The 20,719-nt window shown below is 39.3% G+C and overlaps 1 protein-coding gene across 1 annotated transcript in view; it reads left to right on the plus strand.

The window, feature by feature from the left end:
• Positions 1 to 16,209, plus strand: part of MROH9 (maestro heat like repeat family member 9) — a 128,210-nt gene extending 112,001 nt beyond the window's left edge. The window contains exons 20-21 of the mRNA XM_045392756.2: positions 13,827 to 13,889; positions 15,818 to 16,209. Coding sequence (XP_045248691.1) covers positions 13,827 to 13,889; positions 15,818 to 16,059 — 305 coding nt within the window. The 3' untranslated portion in view covers positions 16,060 to 16,209. The remainder of the gene's footprint in view (positions 1 to 13,826; positions 13,890 to 15,817) is intronic.
• The last annotated feature ends 4,510 nt before the right edge of the window (positions 16,210 to 20,719 follow it).

Raw genomic sequence — 20,719 nt, forward strand, 5'->3', positions numbered from 1 at the left:
GTTCCCTTTTGGCCCAGGGTATGTTTAGAAATGTCTGGGAGCTAGGACCCGGAACAGGGCCTCATGATTCTGACTGGTGACCTATCCTGCTGTGGCTGAGCTGGCATCCAACATGCAAGACAAAGTCCTCCCCACTTTTCCCTCTCCTCTCCTCAAGGGGAAGGAAAGTGTCTTTTTTGGAGCCACAAGCTGTGTAGTTTGGGGTTAGGGGAGGGCTGATGCCAGCACTGCCTTGGCTGATCATTACCCACCCCTGCTGACACGTAAAAAACCACCTACACAGAAGAAACGCCTTCATACGAACCCAAAGTCAGGTGAACATGCATAGTACCTGGTTTTAACTTCGTATCTCTGAAAGAGGTACTGCAGAGATAGAAAAAAAACAGTCCTGAATCACTGACTCCACTCCCCCCACCCCCATTCCCAGTGGCAGCAGTGTGGTGCTAAGAGGATCTCTGGGTGCTGAGTGAGGGAGAACACAGCAATTGTGAGGCACTAAACTCAGTGCTGCCCTGTTAGAGCAGGAAGGAAAACCAGATAAAACTCAGCCAATGCCAACCCACAGAGGGAGCATTTAAACCAACCCTAGTCAGAGGGGACTCAGGGATCTGGGTAATGATCAGTGGAGCTTTCTATTCCACCACCTTGGTACATCCCCCATTTCTTTATTTTCCTTGGCCGCCTACATGTCTTCTTTTGGAAAAATGTCTGTTCATCTGTTCATGTTCTTTACCCATTCTTTAATGAGTTTTTTCTTTTTTTTTTTTCTTTTTTTTTGAGATGTGGTCTCCTCTGCAGACCAGGCTAGAGTGCAGTGGTGTGAACACAGCTCATGCAGCCTCAACCTCCCAAGTTCAAGTGGTCTTCCCAACTCAGTCCCCTAAGTAGCTGGAACTGTAGGCCTGTACTACCACACCAGACTAATTTTTGTATTTTTATTTTTTTATTTTTTTGTAAAAATGTGGCTTTGCCATGTTGCCCAGGCTGGTCTCAAACTCTTGGGCTCAAGCAATCTGCCTGCCTTGGCCTCCCAATGTGCTAGGATTACAGGCATGAGCCACCATGCCTGGGCTATTTTCTTTCTTATTGAGTTGTTTGAATTTTTTTGTAGATTCTGAATATTAGTTCTTTGTCAAATGCATACTATGCAAATACTTTCTCTCATCCTGTGGATTGTCTGTTTACTCAGCTGATTATTTTGTTCACTGTGCAGAAACTTTAGTTTAATAAAGTTCCATTTGTCTGTTTTTGTTTCTGTTGTGTTTTCTTTTGAAGACTTAGTAAAATTTCTTTACCCAAGCCAATGTGCAGAAGAGTTTTTCCTAGTTTCTCTTTTATAATTTTATAGTTTTGGGTCTTATATTTAAGTCTTTAATCTCTCTTAATTTTTGTATATGGTAAGAAACAGGGATTTTAAAAATTTGTGTCATCTACAATTTCTTTCATCAGTGTTTTATAGTTCTTCTTATACAGATATCTCACCTCCTTGGTTAAATGTACTTCTAAGTATTTTGGTTTTTTGTAGCTATTGTAGATGGGATTTAGTTCTTGATTTGGCTCTTGGCTTTATCCTTGTTGGCATATGAAAATGCTACTGATTTCAGTATGTTGGTTTTATATCCTAAAACTTTACTGAAGTCATTTATCAAATATAGGAGTCTTTTGGAGGAGTCTTTAGGGTTTCTGCAGGTATATCACATCATCAGTGAAGAGGGATGATTTGACATCCTCTTTTCCGGTTTGGATGCCCTTTATTTATTTCTGTTGTCTGATTGCTCTAGTTAAGTCTTCCAGTACTGCATTGAATAGAAGTGGTGAGAGTGGACAACATTGCCTTGTTCTAGTTCTTAGGAGGAGTGGTTTCATCTTTTCCCCATTCAGTAAGATATTGGTTGTGGGTTTGTCATATATAGCTTTTATTATTAATTTATTATACTTTATGTTCTAGGGTACATGTGCACAACATGCAGGTTATATATGTATACATGTGCCATGTTGGTGTGCTGCACCCATTAACTCGTCATTTACATTAGGTATATCTCCTAATGCTATCCCTCCCCCCTCCCCCCACCCCACAACAGGCCCCAGTGTGTGATGTTCCCCTTCCTGTGTCCAAGTGTGCTCATTGTTCAATTCCCACCTATGAGTGAGAACATGCAGTGTTTGTTTTCTCTTCTTGTGAAAGTTTGCTGAGAATGATGGTTTCCAGCTGCATCCATGTCCCTGCAAACAACATGAACTCATCATTTTTTATAGCTGCATAGTATTCCATGGTGTATATGTGCCACATTTTCTTAATCCAGTCTGTCATTGATGGACATTTGGGTTGATTCCAAGTCTTTGCTATTGTGAATAGTGCCGCAATAAACAGGCTTTTATTATTTTGAGGTATGTTCCTTATGTGCCTAGTTAAGGGTTTTTCTCATGAAGGAAAGCTGGATTTTATCAAATGCTTTTTGTACATTTATTGCGATGATTATTGTTTTTAGTTTTGTTTATGTGGTGAATCACATTTATTGATTTTTTTATGTCGAATCATCCTTACATCCTTGGAATGAAACCTACTTGATTGGGGTATATTATCTTTTTCATGTTCTGTTGGATTTGATTTGCCAGTATTTTGTTGAAAATGTTTTCTTCAATAAAAGATACCAGTGAGATTGTGGAGAAATAGAAAGCTTTTACACTGTTGGTGGGAATGTAAATTAGTTCAAACATTGTGGAAGACAGTGTGGCATTTCCTCAAAGACCTAAAACCAGAAATATCATTTGACCCAACAATCTCATTACTGGGTATATACCCAAAGGAGCATAAATCATTATATTATAAAGATCTATGAACATGTATGATCATGGCAGCACTATACACAATAACAAAGACATAGAATAAGCCTAAACATCCATCAATACTAGATTAGATAAAGAAAATGTGGTATGTCTATGCCATGGAATACTATGCATCCATAAAAGGGAATGAGATCATGTCATTTGCACAGACATGGATGAAGCTGGAAGCCATTATCCTCAGCAAACTAATGCAGAAACAGAAAACCAAACATCACATATTCTCACTTATAAATGGGAGCTGAACAATGAGAACACATGGAAAAAGGGAAGGGAACAACACAAACTGGGACCTGGCAGAGGCAGGGAGGAGGGAAAGCAACAGGATAAATAGCCAATGCATGTGAGGCTTAACACGTAGGTGATGGGTTGATAGGTGCAGCAAACCACCATAGCACACATTTACCTAATGTAACAAACCTGCACATCCTGCTCATGTATCCCAGAACTTAAAATCAAATTAAATTAAATTTTAAAAAAGTTTTCTTATATTTTCATCAGGGATAGCGGCCTGTCATTTTCTGTTTTGTACCCTTGCCATTCTTTGATATTGCGGTGATGGCTTCATAGAATGAGTTAGGGAGGGTTCCCTCCTCCTCAGTTTGTTTTGTGCCTTTGCCATGCTTTGATATTAGGGTAATGATGGCTTCATAGGAATTGGAGCAATTTTAATAGAATTGGTATCAGTTATTCCTTGTACGTCTGGTAGAATTCAACTGTGGATCAGTCTGGTCGTGGACCTTTTTTCTTTTCTTTTCTTTTCTTTTTATTAATTACTGATTCAATTTTTCTACTTGTTATTGATCTGTTCAGGACTTCTATTTATTCTTGGCGCAATCTTGGGAGATTTATGTTTCCAATAATTTACACATTTCTTCTAGATTTCATAGTTTGTGTGCACAGAGATGCTCATAGTAGTCTCTGATGATCTTTTGTATTCCTGTGGAATCAGTTGTTTGTCATTATTATCATTTCTGACTGTGCTTATTTGAGCACATTGTTGCAGTTATTTGAGTCTCAGAGTTGGGGACCAAGCTGGGTGGAGCCAGGCCAGGCAGGACCATCCATACTCCTCCAGTGGCAGTCATAAGCACCAGCTCTTATGGGAACCCAGGGAGTAAGCACCCAGTGATGTGCCTGTGTGCGGAGCAGAGGAACCTCCACTGCCCTAAACTCTCTGCATGGGAAGGGAGAGACAGCCAGAACTCCTAATCTAGAAGAATGGGTACTCCAAATGCCAGGAGATATGTCCAGGTGTAGAGTGAAGAGACCATCAAGTTGGCTGCACCAAGTTCTCTACTCAGAAAGGGAAGGGTGGCTTACGCTCCTAATCCAGGCAAGCGAGTACATAAAAATGCCTAGAAATGCCCCAGAAAGGAGCAGAGAAATCACTACTGCACAGGGAAAGGCAGGGGTAGCTCAGGCTCCTAATCCAAGGGAGTGGGTGAGCCAAATGCCTGGAAATGTGCCCTGGGCATGGAGCAAAGAAAATGCTACAGCACCAAGATCTCTGCACAGAAAGCAAGGGGTGGTGCAGGCTCCTAATGCAGGTGAATAGGTGCATCAAATGCCTGAAAATATGCCTTAGTGTGGAGTGCAGGGAGCACTGCCATACGAAATTCTTTGCATAGGAAGAGAAGGGTGGCCCATGCTTCTAATTCAGGTGAGCAGGAATGGGATTCTCTCTACTACTCCTTGGAACTAGTAGGGCTCATTCTCCTGACTGACCAAGGGAACAGGTTGAGGTACCTAGCAACGACATATACAGAGCTGTCATCTCAGGTCTCAAAGGCATCCCTGGCTGTAAAGCTTCCTGCAGCTTCAGAAACTCTCCTTCTGCTCCTGTCCTGCAACAAGAAAGATCCCAATTTCAATGCCTATCTCTGGAGTGCACTCCACATCCACTGCTTGCTGTGGGAACCCTTCACCCACTTCAAAGCAAGTGCTCTGAGGCCCAAGACAAATGCTCATGGTAGCCATCACAGCCAGATCACCAAACAATGATTGACTTTGTATGAGCCCAGTTTGAAAATGTTGCCCTCGTCTTGATCCCAAATACTCCCAGACTTTCAATGGGGATCTGTGATGGATTCATCCTAGGAGAAAGAGTAAACTGGAAATAGACCAGCCCTCACAATGAACAAAGCCTTGAACATCTAAATCCCTGGTTGGATAAAGAAGATATACCTTTAGCTTAACTGCCTGGCAGAAGCAAAAATAAATCCCCTCTGAAAGAAGATAAATTACCCAGAGACTCAAATTTTCTACACAGAATTTCATACACAATAGCTGACAGTTAATCAAAAACAACCAGAAGTAGACTTTTTTAATTACAAGAGAAAACAAACAATAGAGATAGAATGAAGAATATATCATTATTGCAGTTATTAGATATACCTTTAAAATAAATATGATTAATGTATTCAAAAGATTAAACAATGAAATGGAATGCAGAACTCAATGGATGAAATCAGCAGCATATTAGAAAAAGCTTAAAATGGAATTGGATATGTCAGAATAAAATATTCAAACTAAAGATTAAAGTTTGAAGAAATAAAAATGAAAAATATAAAAAGAGTGTAAGATAATATGAGACACGGCAAAATGGTCTAACATATAGATTTTAAAAAGAGAGAGGAGAAAGAATGAGGCAGAAGAACCACTGTAAGAGAGGATGGCCAAGAATTTTCCAAAACTAAAATAAGGCAAAACAAATGACTAAGTTTGGACAGAAGGAAATGAAACATTTGAAACATTCAAAATTAGCAAATAAATAATTGCATATTTTAAACATTCCAGAAATTCAGAAAAAAGTTCTCAAATTAACCTGTTTAGCAAGTTTTCTAGATACAACATCAGTATACAAAGATCAATTGGATTTCTATACATAAACAACAAATAATTAGAAGCTTAATTTTTAGACCAATGAAGCAGAATAGAGAATCCAGAAATAAAGTGCAGCCAACTGATCTTCGACAAACAAAAATATAAAGTGGGGACATGACACCCTATTCAACAAATTGTGCTGGGATAATTGGCAAGCCACATGTAGAAGAATGAAAAGTTGATTCTCATCTCTCACCTTATACAAAAACTAACTCAAGATGGATCAAATACTTAACTCTAAGACCTGAAACATAAAAATTCCAGAAAAATAGCATCAGAAGAAACCTTTCTAGGCATTGGCTTAGGCAAAGACTTCATGACCAAGAACCCAAAAGCAAATGCAACAAAAATAAGATAAACAGATGGGACTTAATTAAACTAAAAAGCTTCTGCACAGCAAAGGAAATAATCAGCAGCGTAGAGCAATAACCACAGAGTGGGAGAGAATCTTCACAAACTATGCATCCAACAAAAGACTAATATCCAGAATCTACAAGGAACTCAAATCGACAAGAAACAATCCTATCAAAAAGTGGGCTAAGAACATGAATAGATAATTCTCAAAAGAAAATATACAAATGGCCAACAAACCTATGAAAATATGCTCTACACCACTAATTATCAGGAAAATGCAAATCAGAACCACAATGTGATACCACCTTACTTCTGCAAGAATAGCCATAATTTAAAAATAAAAAAAATCATAGATGTTGGTGTGGATGTGGTGAAAAGGGAACACTTTTACACTGCTGGTGGGATTGCAAACTAGTACAGCCATTACAGAAAATGACGTGGAGAGTCCGTAAAGAACTAAAAGTTCTTTAAGTTCACTTGAACTAAAAGTTCTTTAAGTTCACTTGAGCTAAAAGTTCTTTAAGTTCACTTGAGCTAAAAGTTCTTTAACTTCATTTGAACTAAAAGTTAAGTTCATTTGATCCAGCAATCCCACTACTGGGTATCTACCCAGAGGGAAAGAAGTCATTATACAAAAAAAGACACTTGCATATGCATGTTTAGGGCAGTACAATTTGCAACTGCAAAAATATAAAACTGACCTAAATATCCATCAATCAATGAATGGATAAAGAAAATGTGGTGTATATATGCCGTGAAATATTACTCAGCCATTAAAAAGGAATGAAATAATGGCATTTGCAGCAACCTGGATGTAACTGGACATCATTATTCTAAGTGAAGTAACTCAAGAATGGAAAACCAAACATCTTGTGTTCTCACTCATAAGTGGGAGCTAGGCTATGAGGATGCAAGGGCATAAGAATGATACAATGGGCCAGGTGCGGTGGCTCACGCCTGTAATCCCAGCACTTTGGGAGGCTGAGGTGGGCAGATCACGAGGTCAGGAGTTCAAGAACAGCCTGGCCAACATGGTGAAACCCCGTCTCTAATACAAAAGAAATTAGCCAGGCATGGTGGCGTGTGCCTATAGTTCCAGCTAATTGGGAGGCTGAGGCAGTAGAACTGCTGGAACCTGGGAGTCGGAGGGTGCAGTGAACCGAGGTTGCTCCACTGCACTTCAGCTTGTGCAACAGTATGAGACTTAAAAAAAAAAAAAGATACAGTGGACTTTGGGCACTCAGGGGAAAGGGTGGGAAGGGATGAGGGATAAAAGACAACATACTGACTGGCCAAGATGTCCAACTAGAAACAGTGGCAATCGGAGGCTCCCATCGAAAAGAACCATAATAAGTGCATTAATCTTTCACTGGCAACCAAGGTATCCAGGTTCTCTCATCAGAACTGACTAGGCAGCTGGTGTGATCCATGGAGAGAAAGGAAGAGCAAGCAGTGTGGTGCAGTGGCCCATCTGAGAGCCACATGGGTAGAGGAACCCCCACCCCTCAGCCAAGGGAGGCATCCTTCCCAGCTGGGGGGGACCGTGATTTTTCCATGGAACTATGAAACCCACAGATTAGAGGATCCCACTCATGAACCCACACCACCGGGCCCTAGGGCCTTAACCCCAGAGCCATGCAGATTCTCAATAGCGTCTCAGCTGGATTCTGCTTAAACCCATCAAGACCCTGGGGAGGAGGGGTGACCAGCATCACAGCTGCAGCTGCCTGCTGTCTAAGCCATTTGAGCTTCTTGGGAAAGGGGCAGCAGCCAGTACTGGGACTCACAACTGCCTAACATGTCAAGTTCCCCGGGCAGGGGAAGTGTGGCATCCATCTCTATAGCTCCAGGCTGTGCTTTTCCCCTGCTGGAACCAGTAGGACTGGACAGCTTGGTCCCAAAAGTTGTCCCCAACAGCCCAACACACCAGCTGTGGAAGACTGCAGCCAGAGGATCTCTTCAGGCCTGACCCTGACTCATCCTTCCTCACTGGGTGGGGCTTCCTGCAGGAAATCCAACAACTCTAACCAGAGGCTCAGGGACAGAACCCATATCTCTCTGGGCCTGAGCCTCTAGCGGGAGGGATAGCTGCAGTCTCTGTGAATCAGCAGACATAGCCTTTCCTCCTGATAGTTCTGAGGAATCCAGGAGCCCAGATGAGTGGGTTTCCCCCTAGCAAATCACACCCCTGCATCAAGGGTCAAAGTGCTTCATTAAATGGATCCTGTTCCCCATGCCACCCAACTGGGTGAGACCCTCCAACAGGGGTTGTCAGAAACCCTACACAGGAGCGATCCAATTGGCATCAGGTCAGTGCCCCTGCCAGAAGATGGAGCAGGCACCCATCTTTGCTGTTTTCTAGCCTCCTTGAGTGACATCTCCAGAGGCAGAAGTGAACCAGATGAATAGGGCGTGAAATGGACCCCCAGCAAATGGCAGCAGCCCTACAGAAGAGGGACCTGACCATTGAAAGAAAAACAAACAAAAAGCAACAACAACAAAAAAGTCCTCACAAATACCTCATCCAAGGGTCAGCAGCCTCAAAGATCAAAACTAGGCAAATTCAGAAAGATGAGAAAGAATCAATGACAAAATGCTGAAAACCCAAAAAGCTAGAGTGCCTCTTCTCCAAATGTTTGCAGTGTCTCTCCAGCAAGGGCACAGCACTGCACGGAGGATGAGACGGACGAATTGACAGAAGTAGGCTTCAGAAGATGGGTAATAAAAAACTATGCGGAGCTAAAGAAGTATGTTCTAACCCAATGCAAAGAAGCTAAACACCTTGATAAAAGGTTACAGGAACTGCTAACTAGAATAAACAGTTTAGAGAGGAACAGAAATGACCTAACGGAGCTGAAAAACAGCACAGGAACTTCGTGAAGCATACACAAGTGTCAATAACTAAATCAGCCAAGTGGAAGAAAGAATATCAGAGTTTGAAGACCACTTTATTGAAATAAGGCATGCAAGCAAGGTTAGAGAAAAAAGAATGAAAAGTAACAAACAAAGCCTCCAGGAAACGGGACTTTGTGAAAAGATGGAACCGGTGATAGACTGGAATACCTGAAGGAGATGGGGCGAATAGAAACAAGCTGGAAAACACACTTCAGGATATTACCCAGGAGGATTTCCCCAACCTAGCAATACATGCCAACATGCAAATCCAGGAAAAGAGAGGGAACACCATTAAGACACTCCACAAGAAGACAAACCCCAAGATACATAATCATCAGATTCTCCAAGGTCAAAATAAGGGAAAAAGTGTTAAGGGCAGCCAGAGAGAAAGGCCAGGTCACCTACAAAGGGAAGCTAATCAGACTAAGAGTGAACCACTCAGCAGAAACACTGCAAACCAGAACAGATTGAGGGCCAAATTCAACATTCTTAAAGAAAAGAATTTCCAACCCAGAATTTCATATCCAGCCAAAATAAGCTTCATAAGTGAAGGAGAAATAAAATCATTTCCACACAAGCAAATGTTGAGGAATTTTGTTACCACCAGGCCTACCTGAAAGAAGCACTAAATATGGGGGGGAAAACACACCAAAATATATTCTTTCAGTTAAGAGAAACAAATAAAGCATATTCGAATAGGAAGAGAGCAAGTCATATTGTTTCTGTTTGCAGATGACATGATTTTATATTTAGAAGACAACATCATCTCAGCCCAAAAACTCCTTAAGCTGATAAGCAACTTTAGCAAAGTATCAGGATACAAAATCAATGTGCAAATATTACAAGCTTTTCTTTACACCAACAATAGATAAACAGAGAGCCAAATTATGAATAAATTCCCACTCACAATTACTACGAAGAGAATAAAATACCTTGGAATACAGATAACAAGGGATGTAAAGGACCTCTTCAAGGAGAACTACAAACCACGGGTCAAGGAAATAAGAGAGGACAGAAAAAAAAAAAAAAAAAAAAAAAGGAAAAACATTCCATCCTCATGAATAAGAAGAATCCATATCATGAAAACGGTCATACTGCCCAAAGTAATTTATAAATTCAATGTTATTCCCATCATACTACTATTGACATTCTTCACAAAATTAGAAAAAAGCTAGTTTAAATTTCATATAGGATCAAAAAAGATCCCATATAGCCAAAACAATCCTAATCAGGAAGAACAAAGCTGGAGGCATCACGCTACCTGACTTTATACTACAAGGCTACAGTAACCACGACAACACAGTACTGGTTAAAAAATAAATAAATAAATAAAAATAAAACAGACATATAGACCAATGGAACAGAAAAGAGACCTCAGAAATAACACCATATCTACAACTATCTGTCCTTCGACAAACCTGCCGAAAACAAGCAATGGGGAAAGGATTCCCTATTTAATAAATGGTGCTGGGAAAACTGGCTAGCCATATGCAGAAAACTGAAACTGGACCCCTTCCTGACACCTTATACAAAAGTTAACTCAATATGGCTTAAATACTTAAATGTAAACCCCAAACCACAAAAACCCTACAAGAAAACCTAAGCAATACCATTCAGGACATAGACATGGACAAAGACTTCATGACAAAAATGCCAAAAGCAATAGCAACAAAAGCCAAAATTGACAAATGGGATCTAATTAAACTAAAGAGCTTCTACACGGCAAAAGAAACTATCATTAGAGTGAATAGGCAACCTACAGAATGGGAGAAAATTTTTGCAGTCTACCCATCTGAGAAAGGCCTAGCATCCAGAATCTACATGAAACTTAAATAAATTTACAAGGAAAAAAAAACAAGTATCAATAGCTGAATCAACCAAGTGGAAGAAAGAATATCAGAGTCTGAAGTGGTCAAAGTAGCAAAAGTGGGCAAAGGATATGAACAGACACTTCTCAAAAGAAGACTTTTACATGGCCAACAAACTTATGAAAAAAAGCTCAACATCACTGATCATTAGAGAAATGCAAATCAAAACCACAATCAGATACCATCTCACACCAGTAAGAATGGTGATTATTAAAAAGTCAAGAAACAATAGATGCTGGCGAGGCTGTGGAGAAATGGGAATGTTTTTACACTGTTAGTGGGAATTTAAGTTAGTTCAACGATTGTAGAAGACAGTGTGGCAATTCCTCAAGGATCTAGAACCAGAAATACCATTTGACCCAGAAATCCAATTACTGGGTATATACCCAAAGGAATACAAATCATTTTATAAAGACACATGCACACATATGTTTACTGCAGCACTATTTACAATAGCAAAGTCATGGAACCAATCCAAATGCCCATCAATGATAGACTGGATAAAGAAAATGTGGTACATATATACCATGGAATACTATCTAGCCATAAAAAAGAAATGAGATCATGTCCTTTTCAGGGACATGGATGAAGCTGGAAGCCATCATCCTCAGCTAAATAACACAGGAACAGAAAACCAAACACCACATGTTCTCACTCATAAGTGGGAGTTGAACAATGAGAACACATGGACACAGGGAGGGGAATAACACACACTAGGGCCTGTTTGGGGGTGGGAGGTGAGGGGAAGAAACTTAGAGGATGGGTCAATAGGTGCAAACAGTTTATTTAAAAGAAATGAAAGGTTATATATGCACTCACATATTTTAAAAAATAATGGAAAGAAAAAAAGAAAGTTTCCCTCTACAATTTTTTTTTAAAAGACTACATATTGGGTACTGTGTACACTGCTCAGGTGATGGGTGCACCAAAATCTCAGAAATCACTGCTAAAGGACTCAACCATGTAACCAAATACCACCTCTTCCCCCAAAGCCTATTGAAATAAAAATAAAAATTAAAAAAATACCAATACAATAGCACCAAAAATCATCAAATACCTTAAAAGAAATGATACACAAAATGAATGCACAGAAAACTGGAAAACATACAGAAAATTTTTAAAAGAGTTCCATACAAGGATATATTATGCTCATTTATTGAAAGATTAAATATTATGATGATGTCAGTTCTCCCCAAATTGATCTATATAGATTCAGTATATTCCCAAACAAAATCTCATTGAGGATTTTGGGTGTGTGTGTGAAACATGACAAGCTGATTATAAACTTTATATTAAAACTTAAGTGTTTGAGAATAGCCAAGATAATTTAAAGAGAAACTAGAGTTGAAGGACTTATACCATGGATATCAAGATGCATTACACATTAAGGTCATGCAGTAGTGACACAATGATAGACAGACAGAATGGAGCCAAGACATTGACCACACACAATTTATGATCTAGGTGACACTGCCAAGCAGTAAAGTAAGAGCAGTTTTTCTCTTAACGGTGCAGGATCAACTATACAGGTATATAAAAATATCTTGACCCCAACTTCATGCTGTATAACTCCAGCTGGATGGTAGATATAAGCATAAAGGGTAAAATAGTAAAGCTTCCAGAAGTAAATATAGGAGAATATCTTTATGGCTTGAGACAAGCAAACATTTCCTAAACAGGACCTCAAAATTAACTAACCATAAATGTAAAGACGATAAATTAAACTACATTGAAATTAGGGATTTCTGTTAGTTAAAACACAAATGCAAATGGAGAAGTTTAGCCATGAGATAGGAGAAGATATTGTAAGACATGCACCATTTTAAAAAGATTACTGCTCAGAACTTTAAAATGCCTACAAGTGACAAAGAAAAAGATAACTCAATATATAAGCAGGCAAGAGACTTATCTGAATAAGCATTTCAGAAAAGAAGACATCCAATTAGCCAGTAAATACACATATGATCTTATTAATCAACAACAAAAAATAAAAATTAAAGTTACAATGTGATATTATCACCAAACCTATGAGGATGACTGAAAGGAAAAATTTTAACAATATCAATTGTTTGGAGGACATAGAGCAATGAAAATGTTAGCATACTATTGGTAGGAGTGAAAACTGGTACAGCCACTTTGGATAACTGTTTAGCCCCACTGCTAAAGTTGAACATAAGCATGCCCAGTAAATCCACTAGTTATATACCAAACAGCAGTTATACAAATACATGCCAAAATTCATGTACAAGAATGCCCGTAACTTCATTATTCATCATGGCCCCAAACTGGAAACACCACAAATGCCCATCAACAGCAGAATGGATTTTAAAAAAATGATGCATTCATAAGATACACTAGTATATAGCAGGTTCAGCAAATTATTTCTGTTAAAGGCCCAATAGTAAATATTTTAGACTTTGAGCACCATATAGTCTCTGTTGCAATTTTTCAACTCTGCTGTGGTAGGGTGAAAACAGTCATAGATATGTAAACAAATGAGCCAATGTGAATGTCTGTATCTCAAGAAAACTGTTTGCTAGCCTCTGCCATGTAGCAATGGAAATGAACAAACTATTGCTACATGAAAGAACATGGATGAATCTTAAAATGTCATGTGAAGCAAAAGAAGGCAGACACAAAAGAATATATTCTGAAAGGTGGAGGAGGAGACTGGGAGAGGCTTTAAGGAGGCTTCCAGGATGCTGCTAATACTCTATTTAATAATGTAAGTGGTAGCCTGGTGTGTTCCTTTTGTGGTCATTCACCGAGCTGTTGAGTATGATTCGTGCACATTTATACTCTCATATATCTTTCGATAAACAATTTTATGAGACAATAGTTAAAAGTACTAAAAGATGACTCAAGGATAATCTAGAGATGCTTTGCTTTGAAAAAAGCAAAGAAAGTAGCCAGATAACATCAGAAAATATATTTTCATAATGCATGTTGCAGTAACTTTAATTTTTATTATGTGCATAGGATATTTGGCAAAATCTGGTGGTCATTTACTGCTTAGAGTTGAAATTGAAGTCATGCTTGATGGTGAGTATTGAGGTTATAACAAAATCTTTATGCATAAATCTAAATACATTTACTATTTGTGATTCTAGTCACATATGATTTCTGTTAGGGTGCCAGGCCAGATAGGAAGAGGGTGGTAGTAGTGGTTGGATAATTATGGAAGAATCAATGAAAGGACTGGGCTAAGAGATATGTATGTTTTTTCTCTTTCTATTCTATTTCCTCTTACTCTCTTTCCCTGTTTCAGTCACTCCATGTATTCCACTGATTGTATGAGAACTGTCATCCTAGAGCCGTTGGGAACTTCGGAAAGTTGAAAATTCATTTACTCATTCATCTAACAAATGTTTTTTAGCATCTCTTATATTTATGTGACAGCACTATTTACTGCTAGCGACAGAGTTGCAAATAAAGCAGTCTCTTCCCTCAGAGAATTCACATTTTAGTAGATAGTATTGTACAATATATTTGCAGAGGAGGGAATTAAAAAAGGGTAATATTAGTCTATCAAAATGTTTGGGTCTTAGGAATCTCCCTTAGCCTCTGTCTGTTGTCCCATCAGGGTCAGAATTACAAACAGTGAGTTATAAAAACAAGTTGGCTGCCTTCCTTCCTCTTTCTTTCTTACTAGACTATTTTTTTTAGAACAGTTTCAGGTTCACAGCAATATTGAGCTGCAGGTACAGAGATTTCCCAAGTGCCTTCTCTCCTCACCAATGCTTAGCCTCCCCCATTATCGACATCCCCCATCAGAGTGGTACATTTATTATAATTCACGGACCTACATTTATACGTCATTACCTTCCTTCCTTATTCATTCATTCATCCATTCATTCATTCACTCACTCACTCATTCATTCAACACATATTTGACTACCTGCTAAATGCCAAACACTAGAATTTTCCATCTTTCTTACAGTCATTTTCTTCTTTCACTCCCCTCTCTCCTACTCCTTCTCATCTCTCTGTTTTCTAAATCTCCCCCCTTTGTTTCTATTTCTTTTATCAAGAAATAAAATAGTAATTTCTCATAGTCCACTATCTGGATATAATGATATTAGCATTTTGTATAATGATATTAGCATTTTGGTCTATGTATTATCCCAGTTTTTTTTTCTTTTTTCTTTTTTTTTTTTTTTTTGAGACGGAGTCTCCCTCTGTCACCCAGCTGGAGTGCAGTGGCGTGATCTCTGCTCAGTGAAAGCTCCGCCTCCTGGTTCCAGCAATTCTGCTGCCTCAGCCTCCAGAGTAACTGGTACTACAGGCGTGGGCCACCACGCCTGGCTAATTTTTTGTATTTTTAGTAGGGACAGGGTTCACCGTGTTAGCCAGAATGGTCTTGATCTCCTGACCTCAAGATCCGCCTGCCTTGGTCTCCCAAAGTGCTGGGATTACAGGCATGAGCCACCATGCCCTGCCTATCCAGGATATTTTTAAAGAATAAAAGCTATTATATATTTTTAACTATCATAACTGTTTTATAACTTTTTTCACTTAGCTGTATAATATAAACATCTTTCTATGCCAAGAAATAGGGGCCTACAATATGTTAATACATATGTAGTATTTCATTTTATATTCCTAACTTTTAAGCAGTTCCCTATTAATGAACATTTAGACTGATTTTAACTTTTTCATTATGACCAATATGAACCTCTTCCTCAACATACAAATACCTGTTTATGTTATCTAGAAAAATGCTCAACACATAAAAGGTCCTCGGTAATTTTTAGTGAATATTCCCATTTTTCTTTTAATGGGGTCTGGTGGGGATAGATGATAAAACTTCCTGAATGCTATCAGTCAAAGTTACAAAATGCAGAGGGAATGAAGAGGAGAGATGGAGAGAAGGGGGCACTCTGTGAAAGGTGGCAGGGCTGTTTAGAATTAAAGTCTCATGGCCTCTAAGAAAGAGATAACTTGAACTAAAGTCTCTTCTGATGTTACAGTTATTGAACGACTGCTCCGAGATGAAGACACTGTGACCAAAGAGTTGGCTGAAATAACCTACGATATTTTTAAGAAAATAGCCAATAAACTGACCTCTGCAACTCTTAATCAAAACTTCCAAAAATTGCTTAAATTCTTCTACATCAAAAAATTGAGCCCTCTTTACAATTATAACTCACTCAAGGACCAGATAGACAGTCCCACAGACAGTAAAGATATCAAGAATGATAAGACCTTATAGAAGAGAATGATGATGACATTCATCATTCATAAACAATGGGAAGTCAACAATGTCTTGGAGCTGACCTTAGAAGAAGAATGATTTTTCTTTCCCTCCTGACAACTTGAGTCTGTTTGTAGATGCTTTTCTGAAAAATGCTGGAAGCTTTTACTGTTTCTTCTTAATTCTCTATTCAAATATAGAAATCTGAGAGACCTGGTGTCTCTGACAGTGATCAGAAGCCCTATTTCCTCAAAACCACTAATAATTGAAAATAACATAAGCAAAGTGTTTAATGAGAAGCTCTTGGAACTTGATTCAGTCCATAAGCGTCTACTGAGCACCTTCTAAGTGCCAGATACTGTGTTAGGCAGTGGAGACATTTGGATGATATAGACAAGGTTCCTGACCTCAGGATGGGCACAGTCTAGTGACACATAGTGTGGTCATTTCTATCCTGCTGGGAGAAATATTGCCTAGGGCAGTGTTAACAAAAAAGATGTGGAACTTGAAAAAGGGGAGAAGGAAATATATTCTGGGTACAGGTATTGAGCAATAAGAGTGTAGGGGAAAGTGGAGGAGTTTGTGGGTACAACTATGAGGAGGAAAGAAGAATGAGAAGAGCTGAAACCCAAGCGAAGACTACTTTATGCTAATTGGTTTGAGCTTTTTAAAAGAAAGATTGGACAGTCCATCATAGTCAGTGCTCCCATTGCCATCAGAATTATAAAACCTCATCAATGATCTTGCTCAACTTAAGGCTAAGGCTTATCCTTCACTCCTCCTACCTTACCTTCTCTGGATCCCCATATCCCCACCTGAGCATAAGCCATTCTAGCCACAGTAAACTACTTGTAATTAGATGAAAGCACTTTTTCTCTGTTGATTCAGATGTAGTGGCATCTGAATTTGTAATGTGTCAACTTCCAGTTCAAGTATGTTTTCCTTTCTTTGCTGGGTCACCTCTCTAGTATTGTATGGCAGCCATTCCAGCTTCCCCTACATTCTCCTTCAGCTTCTCTGACTTCTGGGCCAGGTGAGTTTAGTTTTATTGACAAAGGATTCCAGCTTCTCCTGCAGAATACCCACATCATCAACATCAATATTGGAAGCAGTAAGAGATGGACACAGTTTTGAGCTTGTGGGTTCTACTTTGTCCTTGTTCTTCCCATTTCACATACACCTTCCCTCCCAACTGCCTGCCCTGCATATTTCAAGTTCCAGGATCAGATGTGAAAATGATAGACTTCAGAGACTAGACTACTTATCCTGCTCCCACAATTTCATATGGTCAAATCCCCAGTTCTGCTTCTCTAGTTGAATCCTGATGGATGTATCTGGGATCCATTTTTTTCCCTCTTTGATCAAGTTGGGTGGGTTTGGTCCTATATTTTGCCTTAACACCCTATGATTATACCTTTCATCGTTTTTAATCACACTGTAATAAAATTATCTATTTCCTTCTCCTTCTGCTTCATAAAATGGAAGTTTCATGAAAGCAACTGTCATGTCTTACACTTGGTTGTGTGCTCTTGGGCTCGATGCCTGGCACTTGTAAATGCTCAATGAATACTTGCCAAATGAATGAAATGTTAACAAGACATATTACCTTCACACTTCAGTAAAAGTTTTTACATATTTATGAAATGTGGAGTAATAAAAAATGACTAGAAATAAAGAATACATAATTTTAATTTATACCTTAACCTGTATTATTTTATATATCCAGGTGTCCCAGATCTCATCTTTCAAAATTAGGGCAAATTTTCATTCCCACATAATGAACTAGCAGAATACCTAAAGAGGTAGGCTGAATAATGACCTCCCCCAAAATATCCACTTCCTAATCCGTGAAATCTGCAGATATTTTGCTTTATGCGGCAAAAGGAACTTAACAGATGTGATTAAGAATCTTGAGATGGGGAGATTATTTTGGATTATCTAGGTGGGCCCAATGTAATCATAGATTCTTTATAAGAGGAATATGGGAGGTCAGTGAGAAAGGGGATTCATGAAGATGCTACACTTCTTTCTGAAGGTGGAGGTAGGGTCCATGAGCCAAAAAATGCAAGGAATACAGGTCTAGGAGCTGAAAAAGGCAAGGAAATAGATTTCTATAGAATTTCCAGTGAGCAAGGTCCTACACACATCTTTTTTTTTTTTTTTTTTTTTTTTGAGACGGAGTCTCACTCTGTCACCCAGGCTGGAGTGCAGCGGCGCGATCTCGGCTCACTGCAAGCTCTGCCTCCTGGGTTCACGCCATTCTCCTGCCTCAGCCTCCCCAGTGGCTGGGACTACAGGCATCCGCCACCACGCCCAGCTAATTTTTTTTTTTGTATTTTTAGTAGAGATGGGTTTTCACCGTGCTAGCCAGGATGGTCTCGATCTCCTGACCTCGTGATCCGCCCTCCTTGGCCTCCCAAAGCGCTGGGATTACAGGCATGAGCCACCGCACCCGGCCCTACATACATCTTGACTTTGGCCCAGTGAAACCCACTTGGGACACCTGACATCCAGAATTGTATGAAATAAATTCATGTTGTTTTAAGGCCCTGTTTGTGGTAATTTGCTAGAGCAGCAAAAGGAATTTAACATAGCTACATTTCTGCAAAACAAAGAAAATCAATTCAACCAATACCCATCAATCAACCAGACAGCAATTGATATATTATGCCTTACACAAAGGTTGATATTTCTTTAGGGTCTGATAATCCTATTAGACATGATCTTCATCATCTCCTGGTTCCCTCTCCTCCTTCTCCTTTCCGTATCTTCTCTTCACCCCACATTTTCCCGATTTCTTCAGGATCTCTGAGTTGTTTTCACTTTACTTGGTAAAACACTCAACTCTCCAGAGGCTTCACCTCCCACTTGGATATGCAGGTCTTCCATATGCTCTGAAGACATAAGAGTATCCCTTCAATAGATTTCACCTTCTTTAGGAAATAGTTGTGGTTATGAATACCTTTCTTCTTGGCACATGGCTGTTATTCCCATTTTTGAAAAATATAATAATCCTTGAAAGCTTCTCCATTGTTTGCTGGAGTAAGAGAGAAATAGTCAACATGGTCTTTAAGGCCATGTAGGATCTGGCCCCCCTTGCCAGCCTCATGGAACACTCTCTTGCTCACTCTTCGTGTTCCAGAAACACTAGCTTCCTCAACTCCCCATTCTCCCCATGAATTAGGGCCTTCACTCATGTTCTTCCTGTGCCAGAAGCACTCTTCCTTTTCCCTCACACAGTCAGTTCCTACCCATCCTTCAAAACCCAACTCAGAAGTTATTTCCACGGGAAGCATCTTTGACCCCCATATACCTTTGTAGCACTTACCACAATAACTAGGATAATTAATGATAGAATAAATTAATGGAAAGGTAATTCATCTGCAGTTAGTTGCCTCTACTCTGGCCCTGCTGCTAAAATATCAGCTCCACAAGATCATGAATTGTGTTTGCTTGATTCACTCCTGTATACACACAGGCCATAGTAGTATTTAATACATATTCGTCACATGGATAAATGGGTGAGTAAATAGACACGTGAGCAGACTTTCTGATACCAGGTGGCTAGATATGTGTAAGGGAAGAGACAGCCTCAGCTTTATTGGGCATATTGTTGTGGCCCATTGTATAGGGAAGTGGGACACATTTGTTGCAGACTTACTACATGATAAGCACTCTTTGTGTGTCTATTTCATTTCATCCTCACAATAATACTGAAAAAAAAAGGTATTTTTGTTGCCATTGCATAGTTGAAACAATTTGATAGACTCTGTTGGCTTTGATATCCATGCAAGGGGAGAGGATTCAAGGGATCCCTGGTGAGTTCACTATTCCAGGAGGATATCTGACCTCCATTTTGTACCACAAAATTATGGTGGCACCCTGTCAGAGAAGGAGGTATCCTGCCTCTGAGAGGCCTTCTCTAACTCACATGTTTCCACAGCACACTTGGCCTAGTGGCTGCTTTATCCCAGAAACTACAAAGTGCTTTACTTGTGATATCCGACTTACTCTTCCCAACAATCTTAGCAGCTGGGTATTATCACTGCTCCCATTTTGCTGAAAAGCAATCTGAACCTCAGAGAGATTGAGTAAATGTCACATAACTTAAGGAGAGGAGTGCAGAATATTTGAACTCAAGGACTCCAGAACAGGATACTTAATCACTATATCACTGAAATTGCCCTTTCAGGGATTTGTTTTTCCCACTGGGTATAAACTCGTTTGCATATTGGAACCATTTAGACTGATCTAAAAATACATATCAATAAACAGGCTTTAATCCAGACCATTTATATCAGAATATTTGGGCTTTACACCTGGCCATCAGTGTTTTTTAAGAGTCCTGGTAGATCCAGAGAGAAGTCAGTATTGTGTGTCAGTGTACTAGTCAGTCCTTGAGATCAGGTTTAGACATTTCTCTATCATCAGCATCTAGCACTGTGTTTGTCATGTGGGGGAAAACTTCATAAATTTATAACTTATTGAGTATAGGAACCAATCATTTATTTGTTCACAAACCAACATTAGTTTAGTTAGGGTACAGAGACATTAGGGAAAGAGACACTGTACTAGGAAATAAGCATTTCCAGATGCATGATTCTAATGAGATACTCCATAATAGGTGAGGTAGAGGAGGAACAGAGGCTATTCCGCATTAAAAGAAGAAGGTATCTAA

Source organism: Macaca fascicularis, chromosome 1, assembly GCF_037993035.2.
Source record: "Macaca fascicularis isolate 582-1 chromosome 1, T2T-MFA8v1.1".
Classification (NCBI taxonomy): domain Eukaryota; kingdom Metazoa; phylum Chordata; class Mammalia; order Primates; family Cercopithecidae; genus Macaca; species Macaca fascicularis.